At 34.1% G+C, this 15704-nt stretch overlaps 1 protein-coding gene across 1 annotated transcript in view; it reads left to right on the top strand.

The window, feature by feature from the left end:
* The first annotated feature begins 2946 nt into the window (after positions 1–2946).
* The window catches only part of LOC134839176 (uncharacterized), a 26304-nt gene continuing 13546 nt past the window's right edge, over positions 2947–15704 (top strand). Inside the window, exons 1-2 of the mRNA XM_063854640.1 lie at positions 2947–3034; positions 3247–4451. Of these exons, the coding sequence (XP_063710710.1) occupies positions 2947–3034; positions 3247–4451 (1293 nt within the window). The remainder of the gene's footprint in view (positions 3035–3246; positions 4452–15704) is intronic.

The raw sequence follows: 15704 nt of genomic DNA, 5'->3' as shown, positions 1-15704 counted from the left end.
TATTCGCGGAGACTTATTTGAATTTTTGGAAACGCAAAATTAAAAATTTTGAATTTTGGAAAAGGCCCGAACCCACCAGTAAGGTTTTATTTAAGGATGTACGGTGAATCTTAGAAGTTCATTTAAAAATTCGGTTCACCTTACCAGGCTTGTTCGGGCTTACGACGGGATGGTTCGGATGCTACTACTCGCGATTGTATCTTTTACGTGGATCATGCGGTTCAACAGTAACACAGGGCCTTTCCTAATATCCTCTCTCCATGTGTCTAAGCATCTGTCGCGCAGTTATTTGTGTTTACTTAACCTTTGCTTCAATGTTTCCGAATAAAAATGGATAAAACGTGTTTATGCGCGGCGGAACGGGCATCGACTTTTTTGGAAACCCCATTGGAATTCAACACGTACCAGTGGAACACTGTTGGTTTTTATCCTCTTCCAGGATGATTTCAATGGGTCTAACGGCGTGATAGCAATCTTGGCTTTAAATAACTTCAACGTTCTTTTACGTGTATTGGGTGAACTTAAAAAGCGTTAATTGTGATATTTATTCTGCAAATTACCACTATTGATTATTTCGAAGCCAATCTGATCTAAGTCTTTAACGTACGCACGGAGAGTGCAAACAAAATATCTATTATTGGGCTTGATTGTATTCATTGTTTTCAACTTCTTTACTTGTTTTTCGATAAAGGTACGGGATTTTTGGGAGTACGTCTTCTACCGGCCATGTCATTTCTCACGGGAAGCAGTTATGTGCTAGCTTGGTTTTTTTTTCAGTTTAACACAACAAAAGCTTCAAATTGCGAGCTGGTTAATTTAGAATTCATGTAACGATTTTCAATTATAGTAAAAACTTCTTTTAACAGAAGTATGTTCCTTGATTTGGATGATTGAAAGTCCTTGAATTCAAACTTATTCAAAAAAACACACGGTAGAAAAAAATTACTGAAGTCATTTACCAAAGGCAAAAATATTTCGCAAGAGTCCCTGTTTAACCAATAAATATAAACAAGAAATAAAAAGGTAACGAAACCTCCAGACTATCCTTCACCAATATCTATTAATTTCCAACCCTCTCATTGAAACTCAAACAATTTCAACCTTGGTTAAGAGGAAACTAATTTTCTAAAGACCTCTCAAATAGGTGAAATCCTTTTCTGAATGATCACTCTGAAACAAAATGTAACAAGTCTCCAAAACAAGAAAGACCGCTCGTCAATGTTTAATAAAAATAAATAAATTATACATGAATTGAGTAACTTCTTCAAGTCTTTCAACAGAAATTTATGAATTTACTTGATTTATCTATTATTTTCCGTTTCATTTTATCTTTGACCTTTGTAATTCGTGTTTTCTTCATTAGTTCGTATAATTGCTTTTTTATTTTTCTGTACCGACACAGGTTTCTGTGCTCTTAGACCATTCTGCTCATTGACGACGACCATTTTAACAAATATACTACAGACTTTGCTCAAAATCATTATCTGACAAATATAATTCTGAATCAAGTATAACCATTTTCAAGATATAACATCTTAGTTAGAGTAAAAATGAACTGCGGCTCGTTACAAAATTAACCACCATAAATATAGCGTTTGCTTTTTGGTAGTGTACCTTATATGCTTTTGGAGTTTCGATTTTCAAGCATTTGCAGCGCATGTATAATTTTAAATTTTTGCTAAGTTCGACATTCATTTTCTCTGGTAAACAAACCACATCAACTTTTATAAGATGTCAGCCTTCGACATTTTTCAAACAGCGGAACAAATCAAACGCAAATTTCAAACTGGTTATCCTAAAACTGCAGTCGAAATTCCTGATATAACGTGGAAATCAGCATTTAATTACGAAACAACTCCGATCCTCAACAGAAACATCATTCGCGCATTCGATTTCAATTTGAAAGATGAAGTTTTTGTAGGCTCTAAAAAATTCGAGGTAAATTCCTTATTTCGCGAATATCAGCAGTTAACCCACGTCAATGTTAGCCGGAAGTTTTTCGTTTTGAACTTCATCTGCGATGAAAAGTATCCAGGTGAAACAGCAACAGTGACAAAAGACAGGCTGGTTGAGAATATTCTTCGAAAAGGCGTAACCGCCAATGGAGGTAAGACTTACAATATTGTTGGCTGTAGCAGCTCTCAACTTCAGAGGAGGTCGTTCTACTTCATGCAGGGATCCCTAGAGGATTGTGAGGACCAGATTCACGAGTTTATTCCGAACTTGCATGACCTTGAACGAAAAAAAGGTGTCGAAAAACGTACCAAATACGTTGGACTACTGTTCACCGGATGCCAATACATTGTTGACTTGCCCCAAAATGCCGAATTTCAAGTAATCCAGAATTCTGACATAGAAAATAATGGTTTCAATTTTACAGATGGCTGTGGATCTGTGTCCTACCAGTTGGCAAACTGGATATGGAACAATAACCCACAGCTCCAGAAAAAATGGAAAACTCTTCCCAGTGTGTGGCAGATTCGATACTATGGAAGAGGCGCTCTATGCAAAGGTGTGCTCGTGGTCGACTATGGCGATAAAAACAGGCGGCGATTAGTTCTACGGCCTTCTCTGATGAAAATTGAAGGCATACATTCTCAAAATGTGTCCAAATTGTTACAAAATAAGTTGGGAATTGTATCAGCAACCACGAGACCCCTGGAGGGAAAACTGAACAAGCAAGTTATTGCCCTACTGAGCTCAACTATTGCACCGAGTCACTTGCTTTCAATTCAAGAATCACACTTGAGAGAAATCACGAACTGTCGAAAAGACCCTCTCGTTGCACTGAAAAGATACGCAAAAACCAGACAAACTAACTGCTTTGAAAAACTTCTTCGAAAACATGCGATAAACGTAGTGCCTCCTGGTTTCGTCTCTCTGCCTGGGATGCTTCAGCAAGTTTCCACCGAAAAACTTCAGGTTCCACTGGCATGTGCTAGACTAATGATAGGAGCTGCATTTCCCAAGTATCTTCACGAGTATCTGAAAGAAGGCCAATGCGTAGTCCTCAACGAGTTTGGATTCGTTCAAGGCAACAATGGCCATTTATCTTTCAGCTTTATTTTTGAGTTTCTCTTTTTATTAAAAACAAAACAAGATATTGCTAATAGGAAAAGATATTATGCTCATAGATTATTCTGAGATCTGAGTATCAAAGGTAAGTTTCAAATTTTATTCTTTTGAGAAACTTGATATAAATTTGACTGACTGACTCAATGGATAAATGGCCATTATTGGCTAAAGGTGAGGTTGTCATTTATCGGAGTCCTTCGTATTCGCCTGGCGACATCCGAGTACTCAATGCGGTCTCACTTCCCCCTGAAAATCCTGTGTCACAATTGAGAAACGTCATCTTGTTCAGCACAAAAGGACAAAGACCGGAACCCGACAAAATGAGTGGGGGTGATTTGGACGGAGACCTCTATCTTGTCATTTGGGACAGACGCATTCTAGAACATTCTAGAAATTTGAAGAAAAATGAAGCTCAGAGCTACAGTGTGCCGACTGAAAAAAGACCCGAGACATTTCAAGTGACGCAAGATTGGATCAGCTACGTAGCCTTGTGGGAAAATGTGCTGCTTGCTCAAATCGATTCATGTTTCTTTGCTATAGCTTCGGAAAAAGGCATCCGCTCAAATGAGTGCAGAAAACTTAGTGGTCTGTTTTCACGAGCAGTTGATCAGATACCTTCAGACTTCGAAGCACTCCAGAAACTCCTCGCTCAGCGCTTGACCAGAAGAGACACAATACCTGTTCTTGAAAATGAAAACAGCAAGCCTATTTGGGATAAAATGATGTCTATACAGTCGAAAGTTGCTCATGAGATCACAGAGAGCAGATTCACAGTAGAACCAAAGGACTGGTCCATATTTTACAGCAACCTAGTCAAAACAAAGCCAAGCGATTTTGAATCACATCTCAACGATTTCGAAATCCAAGCTATAGTTCCACGAATTGCAATTCAAAAAATAAAAAGTCTGTGGACTCTTCTTTACAATCTACAGCTTAATATAGAGATGTTCTCGACGCCAGCTGCCCGTAAGATCAAAACTATTCGTTGCTCATTTGATTGTGTTCAGTCTAAATGTCTTTTGATCCATCCTGAAGCAGCAAAGTGGCGTGAAGAGTGGTGTGACAAAATGAAAGCTGAAATAAACTTTTTCGTGAAGCCGTTTGCAGAAAAAATAGCGATGTTCGAATTAAAAGTTTCAGAGCAAGAGAAACTTCTGCAAGCTGCACTGGCTAATTTTAAAATAAAATTTGAGAAAGTTAAAAGCCGAAAAGAAATTCTGGCGAAAAATTATAACTTGGTTGACCGTCATCTGGAAAAACTTAACAATATGAACAGGCAGCTTATTATTGTTCAAGAAGACGAAGAAGGCCTCAAAAAACTTCATAATGACGCGCAGACGGCACCAGATTTGAATCAATATGACTACGCATTACTGGTAAATTAATTTGGATCTCTTTAACCAGGGCGCGGATCTGGGATTTTCTCGAGGGGGGTGGGCGCGGATTTTCAAAATTATGTCCAACTTTTTTTTAGGTCGACCAACTCACTATAAAAACCCCATTCATACCATTTTTTTGCACCGCAGGCATATTTTTGAAAACACCGGCCAAAAAAAGGCGTTTTTAGGCACTTTTTGGAAAAAGTTGACCAAAAAATCGCGCTTTTTTGGCGCGAGCTCCCCCCTCAAAATTAGAATATTTTGACGCCGTTAGAAAAGTTTTAAGATTCAGTCAGCCAAAAATGGATATGTCAAAATAGTAGAAAGGGGGAACCTTTTGGGTCGAATCCCTGAGGAGGGGGGCAAGGGGTTGTCCCCCCAACCCTCCCCCCAAATCCGTCCCTGTCTTTAACTATCCCCCTACGGTACCTGAATACGAAATGCCTATGAAGAGTTATTCAATGATTAAGCATATGTAAAATCTGAACCTAGTAACGAATCTCTTTTTGCACAAGGGGGGCTAGTAACACGGGCGAAGCGGAGCTTCTCATCAATTGCAATAAAACACAAACAAAAAAAGTCGAAAAAATTCATTTGCCTACATAAAAGTTACCCTGCCTGAGGCCCAGCTAAAGCTGGAGGTAGCTGTTTGGTATTTTTAGAATTTGTTATACTGATGCGGGATAAAAAGGGTAATTTCAAAAATGGGCCGCCCAAAACGTTAGTGAAATACTAAAACAAGTGGGAAGAGGTAAAATTTTTGAGAGATTGGAATCTTCCCAAAAACATAACATTTCGCTCGCAAAAAGCAGTTACCTCTTCTGTCGGAAAATTTTTTGTAGCTGGTTCTTTCGATTGATCTGTTCGTCTCAGATTTTACAGGGTAGTTTCTAAAACAATTCAAAAACTTTCTAGAAAAACGTTCAAAAGAACAATAGCTTGACTTTACAAAAGATTTAAGTTTTTTTTTCTGTGCAAAAAGAAACAAGTGGCCGCTTAAGCATAAAATATTCCCAAAATCGGGTTTCTCGATGGAACATGTAACCCAAAATTAGCAGTAGCTTTCGAGAAAAGTCAAAAATTTCCAAAAATGGCCAATAAATCAGAAATTTGATTTTCCCGAGAATCATAGCTTTCCGTGTAAAAACTTTTTGGTGCAGCTGGTTATGCAACAGAGATCCGTAGAATTTTTTTTCTCGATTGCACGCAAAAACTCAGCTTTCGTCCAGTATTTTTTGAGAAAAGTCGAAAAGAATCAAAAGCGGTCAATCTAATTAAATACTTGACCATTCCGAGGGCCACAATATTTTGTATGGAACAAATTAAGCGTAGCCCGTCTACAGGGGGCTTGTAACAATCCGTTTTATCTTTTGAACGAAAAACATCAGATTTAGAAGGTTAATTTGATGAGAAAACTAAAAGAAATATTGGCCCCGTATATTTTTTGAAGTCTGTGGAAAGTGGAGCAAAGTAAAAAATATATAGACTAGAGGGTTATATAGGAACAAAGGGAGGCAGGCAGTCGGTCTAACCATTGAGCCCCCTTGTTTGAAAATTCTGTAGAGTAAATTTCGAGAAAAAGAATTTCTGCAACATTTCTGTAAAGGAAAAAAATTAGAAAGCGTTTCAAACCAAAAAAAAATTTAAAAACCCAATCCCAATAATTTCATATTACCTGTTTTTTATCAAGCGCTAACTTAATTAACATGCCAAGCAAATCATCTGATTTTCAAATAAACAACAGAACTTACGGAACGGAAACAAAGCCGATAATCTTTGAGCAGAGACCCGTTGAGCCGAAAAAAAAAATTTTATACAAAACTTTGAAAACTTTCATGTTCCCGCTAAAACTACAGTTTTCAACACCAAAAACTATCTTGATACGTGGTTACAGCACAATAAAAATCTGTGATGTGGCACTTAGGCCGATAAAATTTCAAAAATCCGTTATTTCAAATTTTACCGGAAAAAATTTCAATTTTTTACAAGCTGAAAAAGAAGCAAGGTCGAACCGGGACTCCATACCCGGAACCAAGGCTGTAAAACTAATCGCGTTACCTCCATTCAAGTGGGAAGAAATCTGGAAGTTGTAAGGGTTCAATGAAAAAGCAAGTTCAATTTCTTGTAAGAAAAGTTGTTTACCGGAAAAAAGTAAAAAATCTAGTTCCCGATTATAAGACGCTTGCTCTTGCATCCGTAATTTGAGCTTGCTTTCATTTGATTATCTCCTTAAAGTTCAGTTGACCAATAAACTGTTTGGGATCAACTGAGTCATCGTATGACGCACCAATTACTCTTTATTTTAATTGCATATTAAAATTTTGAAACTTTCAACAGTGCCTAGGAAAGATGATAGTAGTATAGTAAAAGTGGCTAGGAAAATGACCACTTTTAACCCCCCCCCCCAAATTTGGTGTGCCGTTGTACTTACCACTTTTAACCCCCAAAGGGGTTAAAGCCCCTACTTTTTCGGGCACGCATGTTTTAAGGGGGGTTAAAATTGGTAATTTTCCAGCCACTTTATGGAAATGGGAATGGAATTAAGTTTTGGTTGGTGCATGTTTTCCCTTCTAAAGTTTGGGGGTATTGGCTTGTTTACATGTAAAATGACGTTATATACCTATTATATGCAACCAAACTATATGGTATATAGGAAAGCACAAGATTTTGGCAGCGTAGCTTAGCTGTTGGCTGCGGTGAACGATTTCCTTCAAAAATACATGTTTGATTGCTGAATCTCGAAGAAAGGAAAATTCGTCAAGTGCGGCGGCCGCCACCTCTATTTAGGCAAAAATTAATGGTCAATATGATCGAAATAGTAATGAAAAATTACTTTAAGCTAATTGAAGGTAAAAAACAGAGAAAAATTACGAAACACTGAAAACTATAAAATAATGAAGTTGGCTTGAAATTTTCGACATTTCCATTTTCCGTGTCTACAGGAGACTGAAAAAACGTCTGAAATCTATGAAAAAAATTTCGATTTTATAGAAAGGTTGAAAGAGCTAATAAGTTGAAGTGGCTAAAGATCTTGAAAAACGAGAACACTGATGAACACTTAGTTTTGCTGCAGCCATTTCTAAGACTTGCATATACCACTTTTTATAATAAAAAGGAAACAATTTCCGGAGCTTCTAGAAAACGTTTAGTACTTATTTTTAACTTTATTGTGCTAACAGAATTTTTGAAAATATTCATCAAAGCGGACCTAGAAACTGGAGGAAAACTGTTATTTGTGTACCAATATATACGACAGAACAGAGTGACCATCAAATAAAGCAGGTGAAAACTTATTTGCGACCTTTAAGGAAAGCAGTTTTTCAAATTAAAGCAAACTCAATCGGGAAAGACTGAACACAAACTAAGACAAGTTATGGATACAAACTTGATATAAATTCGGAGTTATAATTTGACCATCCAAACTTTTTGATTTTTCCATTAAAAGAATATGCAAATAATTAACTTTTTAATTTGATACTACAATCTGGTCAACTGTTCTCAGTATCTTCTGATTAAGTTCAAATTGGTTTTAGCTAGAGCTTTCTATTCAAAAATTTGAAGCACTATCAGTTATGATCATTGATTAACCTTCTGCTCAACAAATCAAATTTTGAGTGTTTTTTAATATAAATCTGGTCTTTTGAATGTTTCCATGATTACGCTAATGCCTCTCAAAATACGGTGGCTTTTTGACCAAAATATTCGATTATTCATCAACAACTAATTGTGTTATCAAGAATTCAACCTTTCTTTCAATATATGTTTGGGGTGATCCAAGCTTTCAGATTCACGTTCTGATCACTAGCAGTATCAAAGCAGTTCGCATCATGATATTTCTTCTCATTTTTACATCGATATTTGTCTTCTGTATTAACAAAACATGTCTTCGAAAAACAGTTAGTTGTTTGAAATTGTAAGATAAAAAATCAAGCCTTATCATTAACACTCTACCTGAATCTTCGGATTCCGTCAGGATGATAGCTGTTTCACACTAAACAATGCTTTCACACCAAATTGGCTACAGCAGTTTCCGAAATGTTGTAAGTGCCATTTTGTAGTTTCAATGCATTTCGATAAACATCAATTATGTTGTGTTATCTTAAGCTTGCCAATAAAAAGTTTGTTAGACAGTTTTACTTTGAGGAATTAAAAACTTTGAGCCTCAATGCAGAAAGACTTGCTATTAATTTCAAAGACAAAAGGCGTAAGCATTTCGAGCTATTTCATAAAACGCTCTAACGACTAAATAAATCTTGAATTTAAAAAAGTGGTACTGACTGTTTATCTGATTACACAATTGCTTCACTTCTGTTGGTTTATAAGTTTGATTCATTATGAATTTTCAAATGAAAACCATTGAAAATTTGTTATTTTTAGAGATTGATCAATCATCCTTCAAATATACAGTACCTGTCATTTAAACTGTGCCCGCTTACCGTCTTCAGCTCTACCAGCCGCATGTATTTTTCTTCCATCGATCGTATTCGTCTGCACGGTCAATGATTTTCCTCAATAAACCATCATTTTTTTCTAATAATTTGGTTATCGTAATCTCAATGAGCAGCAGTTCATCAAACAGTTTGGACTCCATGCTGTCTCCAATTGGACTTGTTATTTGCTGCTTCCATCGACATTTTTTTGTGAAAACTTGAAAACTGATCTTTCCTGTTACAAATTTAAAACATTTTTCATAATCCATAACTACAGATAAATTGAAATTAAACTCAATGCTGCATATGCCACTTTTTCAAATTGAATTGTTCATAATGAGGATACCTGGAAGATCAAATATTTCGAGGAAAAAATTTTTAAAAAAATTTATCAAATTGTTTCGCAAATCAAGAAAACGAAAAAAAACTAGCATTATAGTATCTGGTTGATTATTCTGGAATGTTCGAGAAACTTAAGAAGAGAGATAAGAAAGTTTTGGATTGAGTTAGATATATACTTTTATTTAAAATAAAATAAACGATTTCAACTATACTCAAACATACATACCCCACGAAACATATAAAGCTGCATACTTGTATAAACATAAAAACATAAATACATTTTCATAAGTTGCAAACTTAAATGCGTTCTTACAAAATATAGTGATACGTATTTTATTAGACATACGTTTGTTCATACACATTTAAATACTTACATAAGGTTATTCATAGAAACTTACATACAAAAACAATTACATACACACATACTGAAAACAAACATACATACATGTATACATAAGCACAAACTTCCAAAACACATATATACATAGATACATGCATATAGATACATACATACGTACTTACATATATACATACAAAAATAATGTTACTTAGAGACATCCATACAACCATACACACAAAATTACATACATAAAATTACATGCAAAAATATTTCCATACATACAAACATTCAAAAATTAAGTCTGACATAAAGGTATGAAAACAAACATAGAGTCTTATACTTAAGAAGAATGCAAAACAACTACCATCTATACATAAGTTTTACATACTTGCTTACATACTTTTAAAGCTGCAAGCAATTATACGAAAAGTTTTGCTTACACACATGCAAAGATTTTACTTAATGTTTCTGCTGACCTTTAAAATACAACCGCATGTAAGCCCACAAACCAACTTGCATTCAAAAAAGAATCACGCACTACAGACTGGCATTCATATGTCTTTACATAAAATCATATAAACGTGCCTTTCATACTCATATACGAATATTCATAAGTACTTGCCTACAAAAAGACATGGATTGTACTTTACAAGCATGCAACTACTCATGTGTACACGCTTTCCTTTTAAACGGACATAAAACTTCAATCATAAGTTTGTACAACTTACAAACCAGCTAACTTTTAAATGCTTTTAAACTGAAAAACATGCATTGATACAAAATAATTGCTGGTCTTCATTCACTCAATCAAGCGCACATGCATTCAAAAAGTTTTACTTACATAAAAACATACAAATATACATAACTTCTAAATACACAAATGAATACACACAAATAGTATGTGCATACATGATGAATTACATTTATACATGCAAAAAGTTGTACACTTTTACATAGATACATACAGTTTACATAAATACACACATACGCAAATATATACTATGCTTATAGTATCTTGTCAAACTTTCAAGAAAAACTAAAAACCTTAGTAAAATTCAAGTTGGATTATAGTTATTCTTCTAGTTACAATTGTTTTGGTTTACAAGCGCATAAGGAAAAAAATTGTACTCATACTTACAAACACATCAACTTGCATACATACACGCATACACAAAAAGTATTATTTCTTGCATTTGTTTATACATTACTAGAAATATTCACACAAAAATATAGTCATTACGTTTTACGTATGAATATATTCAAATACACTCAAACCTACATACACAAATTGATTTTTACAATGCAAACGTCGCAAGCAGAGATTTGCAAAGAAATGCCAGCTTTCAGCCGACTCATCTACACCATTTAGCAATGTTGTTCATCTTTGAAAAAAAATAAAAAAGGGCGATAAACAATTTTTTAATAGGTCTGTTGATCTCCCAAACGAATTTTCTAAAGGTATCAAACTTCAACTCAAAATTGACCAGTGAGTCATGAGAAGCGCTTTTAGTGGTCAGAAGAAAAAACCAAGGCTTACTAACTTGCATAGGACGGGAAAATTTCAAAACAAATTGTTGAAAGTTTTTTGTTGGACGGTCCGACTAGATTTTTTTGACATATCGAAATTGCTTTTAAGTAATTATTTATTTTTGTACAGAAAATTTAAGACAGTGGAAGTTTTGGTTCCAAACAAACATTTTAGCCATTGTTCTAAGAATTGTAATCTTTTTTAAAAAACTTTGTTTTGTGATTCATTTGTTAGTTCAGTAGTTTGATATATCTTCAGTTGACGATTAGGCTGCAGGTTTAACTGTACACCAAGTTACATTGACTAGAGTTGCACATTATGTTGTTTTCTTGCTAAACCATCAAAATTTTTATTGTTTGAAAAAATATATTTGGTTCTGAAAAAGCTATTTGATACAGGTTCAACTGTTCTTTTTTTCATCTTTTTTCCCCGTATTTATGCAATATCGATAGTTTGAGCTATATTATCTTAGAAAACAATCTTTTAACTATGATGAAACTAACGGTTAAGGGTATGTTTTAGAGAAAACAAGAGTTGTTCTAAGCTGATGTTCAACTCCTTTTTCAGTTATAAAGAAAACTTTCAGTAAATTTTTAAATTTGTGCAAAATAAACATCCCAATCTTCTTTTGCGATTTTGAATTTTCTAGAACGACCGTTTTTTAGACATGATTCTAAATGAAACACAAATTTTTCATAATTTTGAAGAATTAAGAGCAAAAAAAAAACTTTTGTTCTTTTTGTTTTATTTAATTTAGTTTACAAAACAAACAGCTAAAACATTAATAAATTCAACTTAACTATTTGAAAAAAAGCAGAACAAAACACAAAACAGACTGAAAACTTTTCAATTGACGCCACGTATAACAGAGATTGATGCGCTCCGATCCTTTTTCTTGTTTTTTTTTGCGAGCAACTGGCGTTTACATTTGGCTAATATCGGTTGTCTGCCTACTGCACCAAGGGCTCACTGTTAGACTGATTTCTGCAACGAGAGTAACAAGGTGAAGCTGGTGGCTCTATTTCCAGGCCGACTTGGGCCTCTCGACATCCTGGGAAGATCCAATTTGTCTATACGAAAGAGGAATGCGCTCATAAGGAGATGAGTAAATCTAGATCGTTGATTAGCATAACTTTGGCTATTTGCGCTGAATCGATGATATAAACTCCGATGATCAAAAATTCATCTTTTCTGATGGCCTTTTATCCATGTTTTTAAAAGATATAAATGGAATCAGATAAACTAAATGAAAAATATGTGATTTAGAGTGATCCAATTATCATAATTTGAATTTAATTGTTGTCTAATAAGGAAAGAAAATCTCCGTGAGCAGTCTTGTCAAAAATAGTACGTTCTTGAGCGGAATCAGTCAAAACTTGCACATACAGTTTTTTAAAGTTTTGCGGTAACGGAGAGCAAACATTGAATTGAAACGGGTAAAATTATGATTCAAATGATGAAAGCACGCGCCTGCAGAGGCGTTGTTATTGCGCTAAAAACAGAACAAGTCTTATCGTGAATTGGAAATGAAATAGCTGATAAATGCTTTGTTTTGTATAATCAAGACCACGTCTTTTCTAAATTTGATAGTAATTTTATCGACTCTTCTTCAAATTGAACAGTTTCGGACAAGTAATAAAACACAGCATAGTTTTGGGCTCAGCTTCATCTCTTGTATTCAGCGACTAATGTAAAATGAACACATAAATTTCCCTATGTTTGATTGAGATTTATGATTGGGTATAGATGTCAGTCCACAACCAGAAAGATTTTCAAAAAAAACCCTTTACATTTTAACCTGATTTAGTCTCACCAGAATTCGTTTAACTGCTGGGAAACTTATCCAATTTGGCTACGCTGTATATGATCTATCACTGGCTGATAAGCGAATGGTTCGAATAAACTAAAATTTATGTATATAAGTCCTTGTTTGATTTTTTACGCGTGTTTATCGGTATGTGTAATTGTTAATTTTTTTGTTTATATGTTCAGAAGTGCAACAATAGCTAAGAGTTAAGCCACAAATCAAACTCAACGTAGCTTTAGTTCCAGATTAGTCGAGATTTTCTAGAACATTTTACTACGTGTTGTATCTGTACTATGTTCAACCAGATACTACAAAGTAATATAATTATGTGACAATTGTGTGCATTGCATGTTCGATATTTACATGCTTTACGATTTGCTTGTATTGGAAATGTTATATCAGAAAAGATGTACAAGCATGTTGTTCCAAAACGTTTTTGAATCAATTTAGGATAAATAATTGTAATTGGAAATAAATTCGATGTCAAAATCAATCCAAATTCTTCTTTTTACTTCTCTTCATTATTCTAGATTGTTTCACCAGATGCTAAGTGGGTACAGATTACCAATCAGATTTGGATACATAAAATTAGTGCGTGTAGATAGGCATTGTAATCAATTTTTATTTGTAAATCTAAGCACGGTTAAAGTCTACTTTGGATGTTTTTGGTTATATACATTTGTTTATGATGATTCATATGTATAAATTTACTTATGCGATCAAAAGTATGCCATCAGAGGTGCCACTTTAAGTAGAAAAACAATTCATCTCAAATTTTTTTCCTGCTCTTGATTTCTGAATAGTTCACCACATACTAAAAAATTACCAGATACAACATTAAAAACGTATTTCTATGCCTACATAGACATATAGTGTGTGATATAGTCTTACAAGGCTTATCATTCATTTCTTAACCCAAATAACCTAATATGTGCAATTTTAATTAGTAATAAAGCTAATAACTAAAATCATTTAAATTTTTGTTTCAGGTTTTTAAATAATTCTCACTAGCTATTTCATATGCAGTGTGAAAAAACGAATGTTTTTATTTCAAAATGAAGTATGCGCATATGTAAGTGTCTGAGTTCGCATGATTTTTCAGTCTCAATTTCGGGCTGACGCCTGTATGCGTTTGTTTATTTTTGTATAAATGAAAAAACTTGTACCAAAACATGTACAACTCATAAACACGTCGTTGATCTTTTTTTTGTGTGAGATGAATGATGCTGTGAATGAGTGTATTTGAAATAAAATGTGTTTTGTTTGTTTAAGTTTTTGTTTAGGAATGCCTGTAACATAATCCTACTCTATGTTGGTAATCTTGCAAGACGTTTGTCTTACTGTTGTTGTCAATATCAATTTTTGCTTAAAATTTATTCTGTTAAACAAGGCTACAATTTATATACATGCCCTTTATTAGCAGGTTTTAATTTTTTTTTCAGTTTTTTTTTATCTTTGATAAATCAGATGATTGCACGTTTCCCCCAAAATGCACACATAAGCTGCAGTTGTTAACTTAAATGCAATGAATGTTCGTGAAGTTTTGCCACATAGACTTTAAAAAATTGTACTCAATTTTCTATCTATCGAATTATTATTTTTCAAATTCGCTTGATAATCCTTAAAATTTTTTTGTTCCAATCTTGACCTAGCCTCATTCGGTAAAACAGTGCTTTTATTGTTGAGATGATAGTTAAGCCATACCGACTACACCAGTGAGAGGCGTTGCTCGTCGCTACTCTCCTCAGAACGCCTCTCACTGGTGTAGTCGGTATGGCTTAACTATCATCTCAACAATAAAAGCACTGTTTTACCGAATGAGGCTAGGTCAAGATTGGAACAAAAAAAATTTAAGGATTATCAAGCGAATTTGAAAAATAATAATTCGATAGATAGAAAATTGAGTACAGTTTTTGAAAGTCTAGGTGGCAAAATTTCACGAACATTCATTGCATTTAAGTTAACAACTGCAGCTTATGTGTGCATTTTGGGGGAAACGTGCAATCATCTGATTTATCAAAGATCAAAAAAAAAACTGAAAAAAAATTAAAACCTGCTAATGAAGGGCATGTATATAAATTCTAGCCTTGTTTAACAGAATAAAATTTAAGCAAAATTGATATCGACAACAACAGTAAGACAAACGTGTTGCAAGATTACCAACATAGAGTAGGATTATGTTACAGGCGTTCCTAAACAAAAACTTAAACAAACAAAACACATTTTATTTCAAAAACACTCATTCACAGCATCATTCATCTCACACAAAAAAAAGATCAACGACGTGTTTGGTACAAGTTTTTTCATTTATACAAAAATAAACAAACGCATACAGGCGTCAGCCCGAAATTGAGACTGAAAAATCATACGAACTCAGACACTTACACATCCGCATACTTCATTTTGAAATAAAAACATTCGTTTTTTCACACTGCATATGAAATAGCTAGTGAGAATTATTTAAAAACCTGAAACAAAAACTTAAATGATTTTAGTTATTAGCTTTATTACTAATTAAAATTGCACATATTAGGTTATTTGGGTTAAGAAATGAATGATAAGCTTTGTAAGACTATATCACACACTATATGTCTATGTAGGCATAGAAATACGTTTTAATGTTGTATCTGGTAATTTTTTAGTATGTGGTGAACTATTCAGAAATCAGGAGCAGCAAAAAAATTTGAGATGAATTGTTCTTCTACTTAAAGTGGCACCTCTGATGGCATACTTTTGATCGCATAAGTAAATTTATACATATGAATCATCATAAACAAATGTATATAACCAAAAACATCCAAAG

Source organism: Symsagittifera roscoffensis, chromosome 1 (genome assembly GCF_963678635.1).
Source record: "Symsagittifera roscoffensis chromosome 1, txSymRosc1.1, whole genome shotgun sequence".
Taxonomy (NCBI): Eukaryota; Metazoa; Xenacoelomorpha; order Acoela; family Convolutidae; genus Symsagittifera; species Symsagittifera roscoffensis.
Note: the sequence above shows the minus strand (reverse complement) of the source record. Positions and strands in the feature narration are given on the sequence as shown.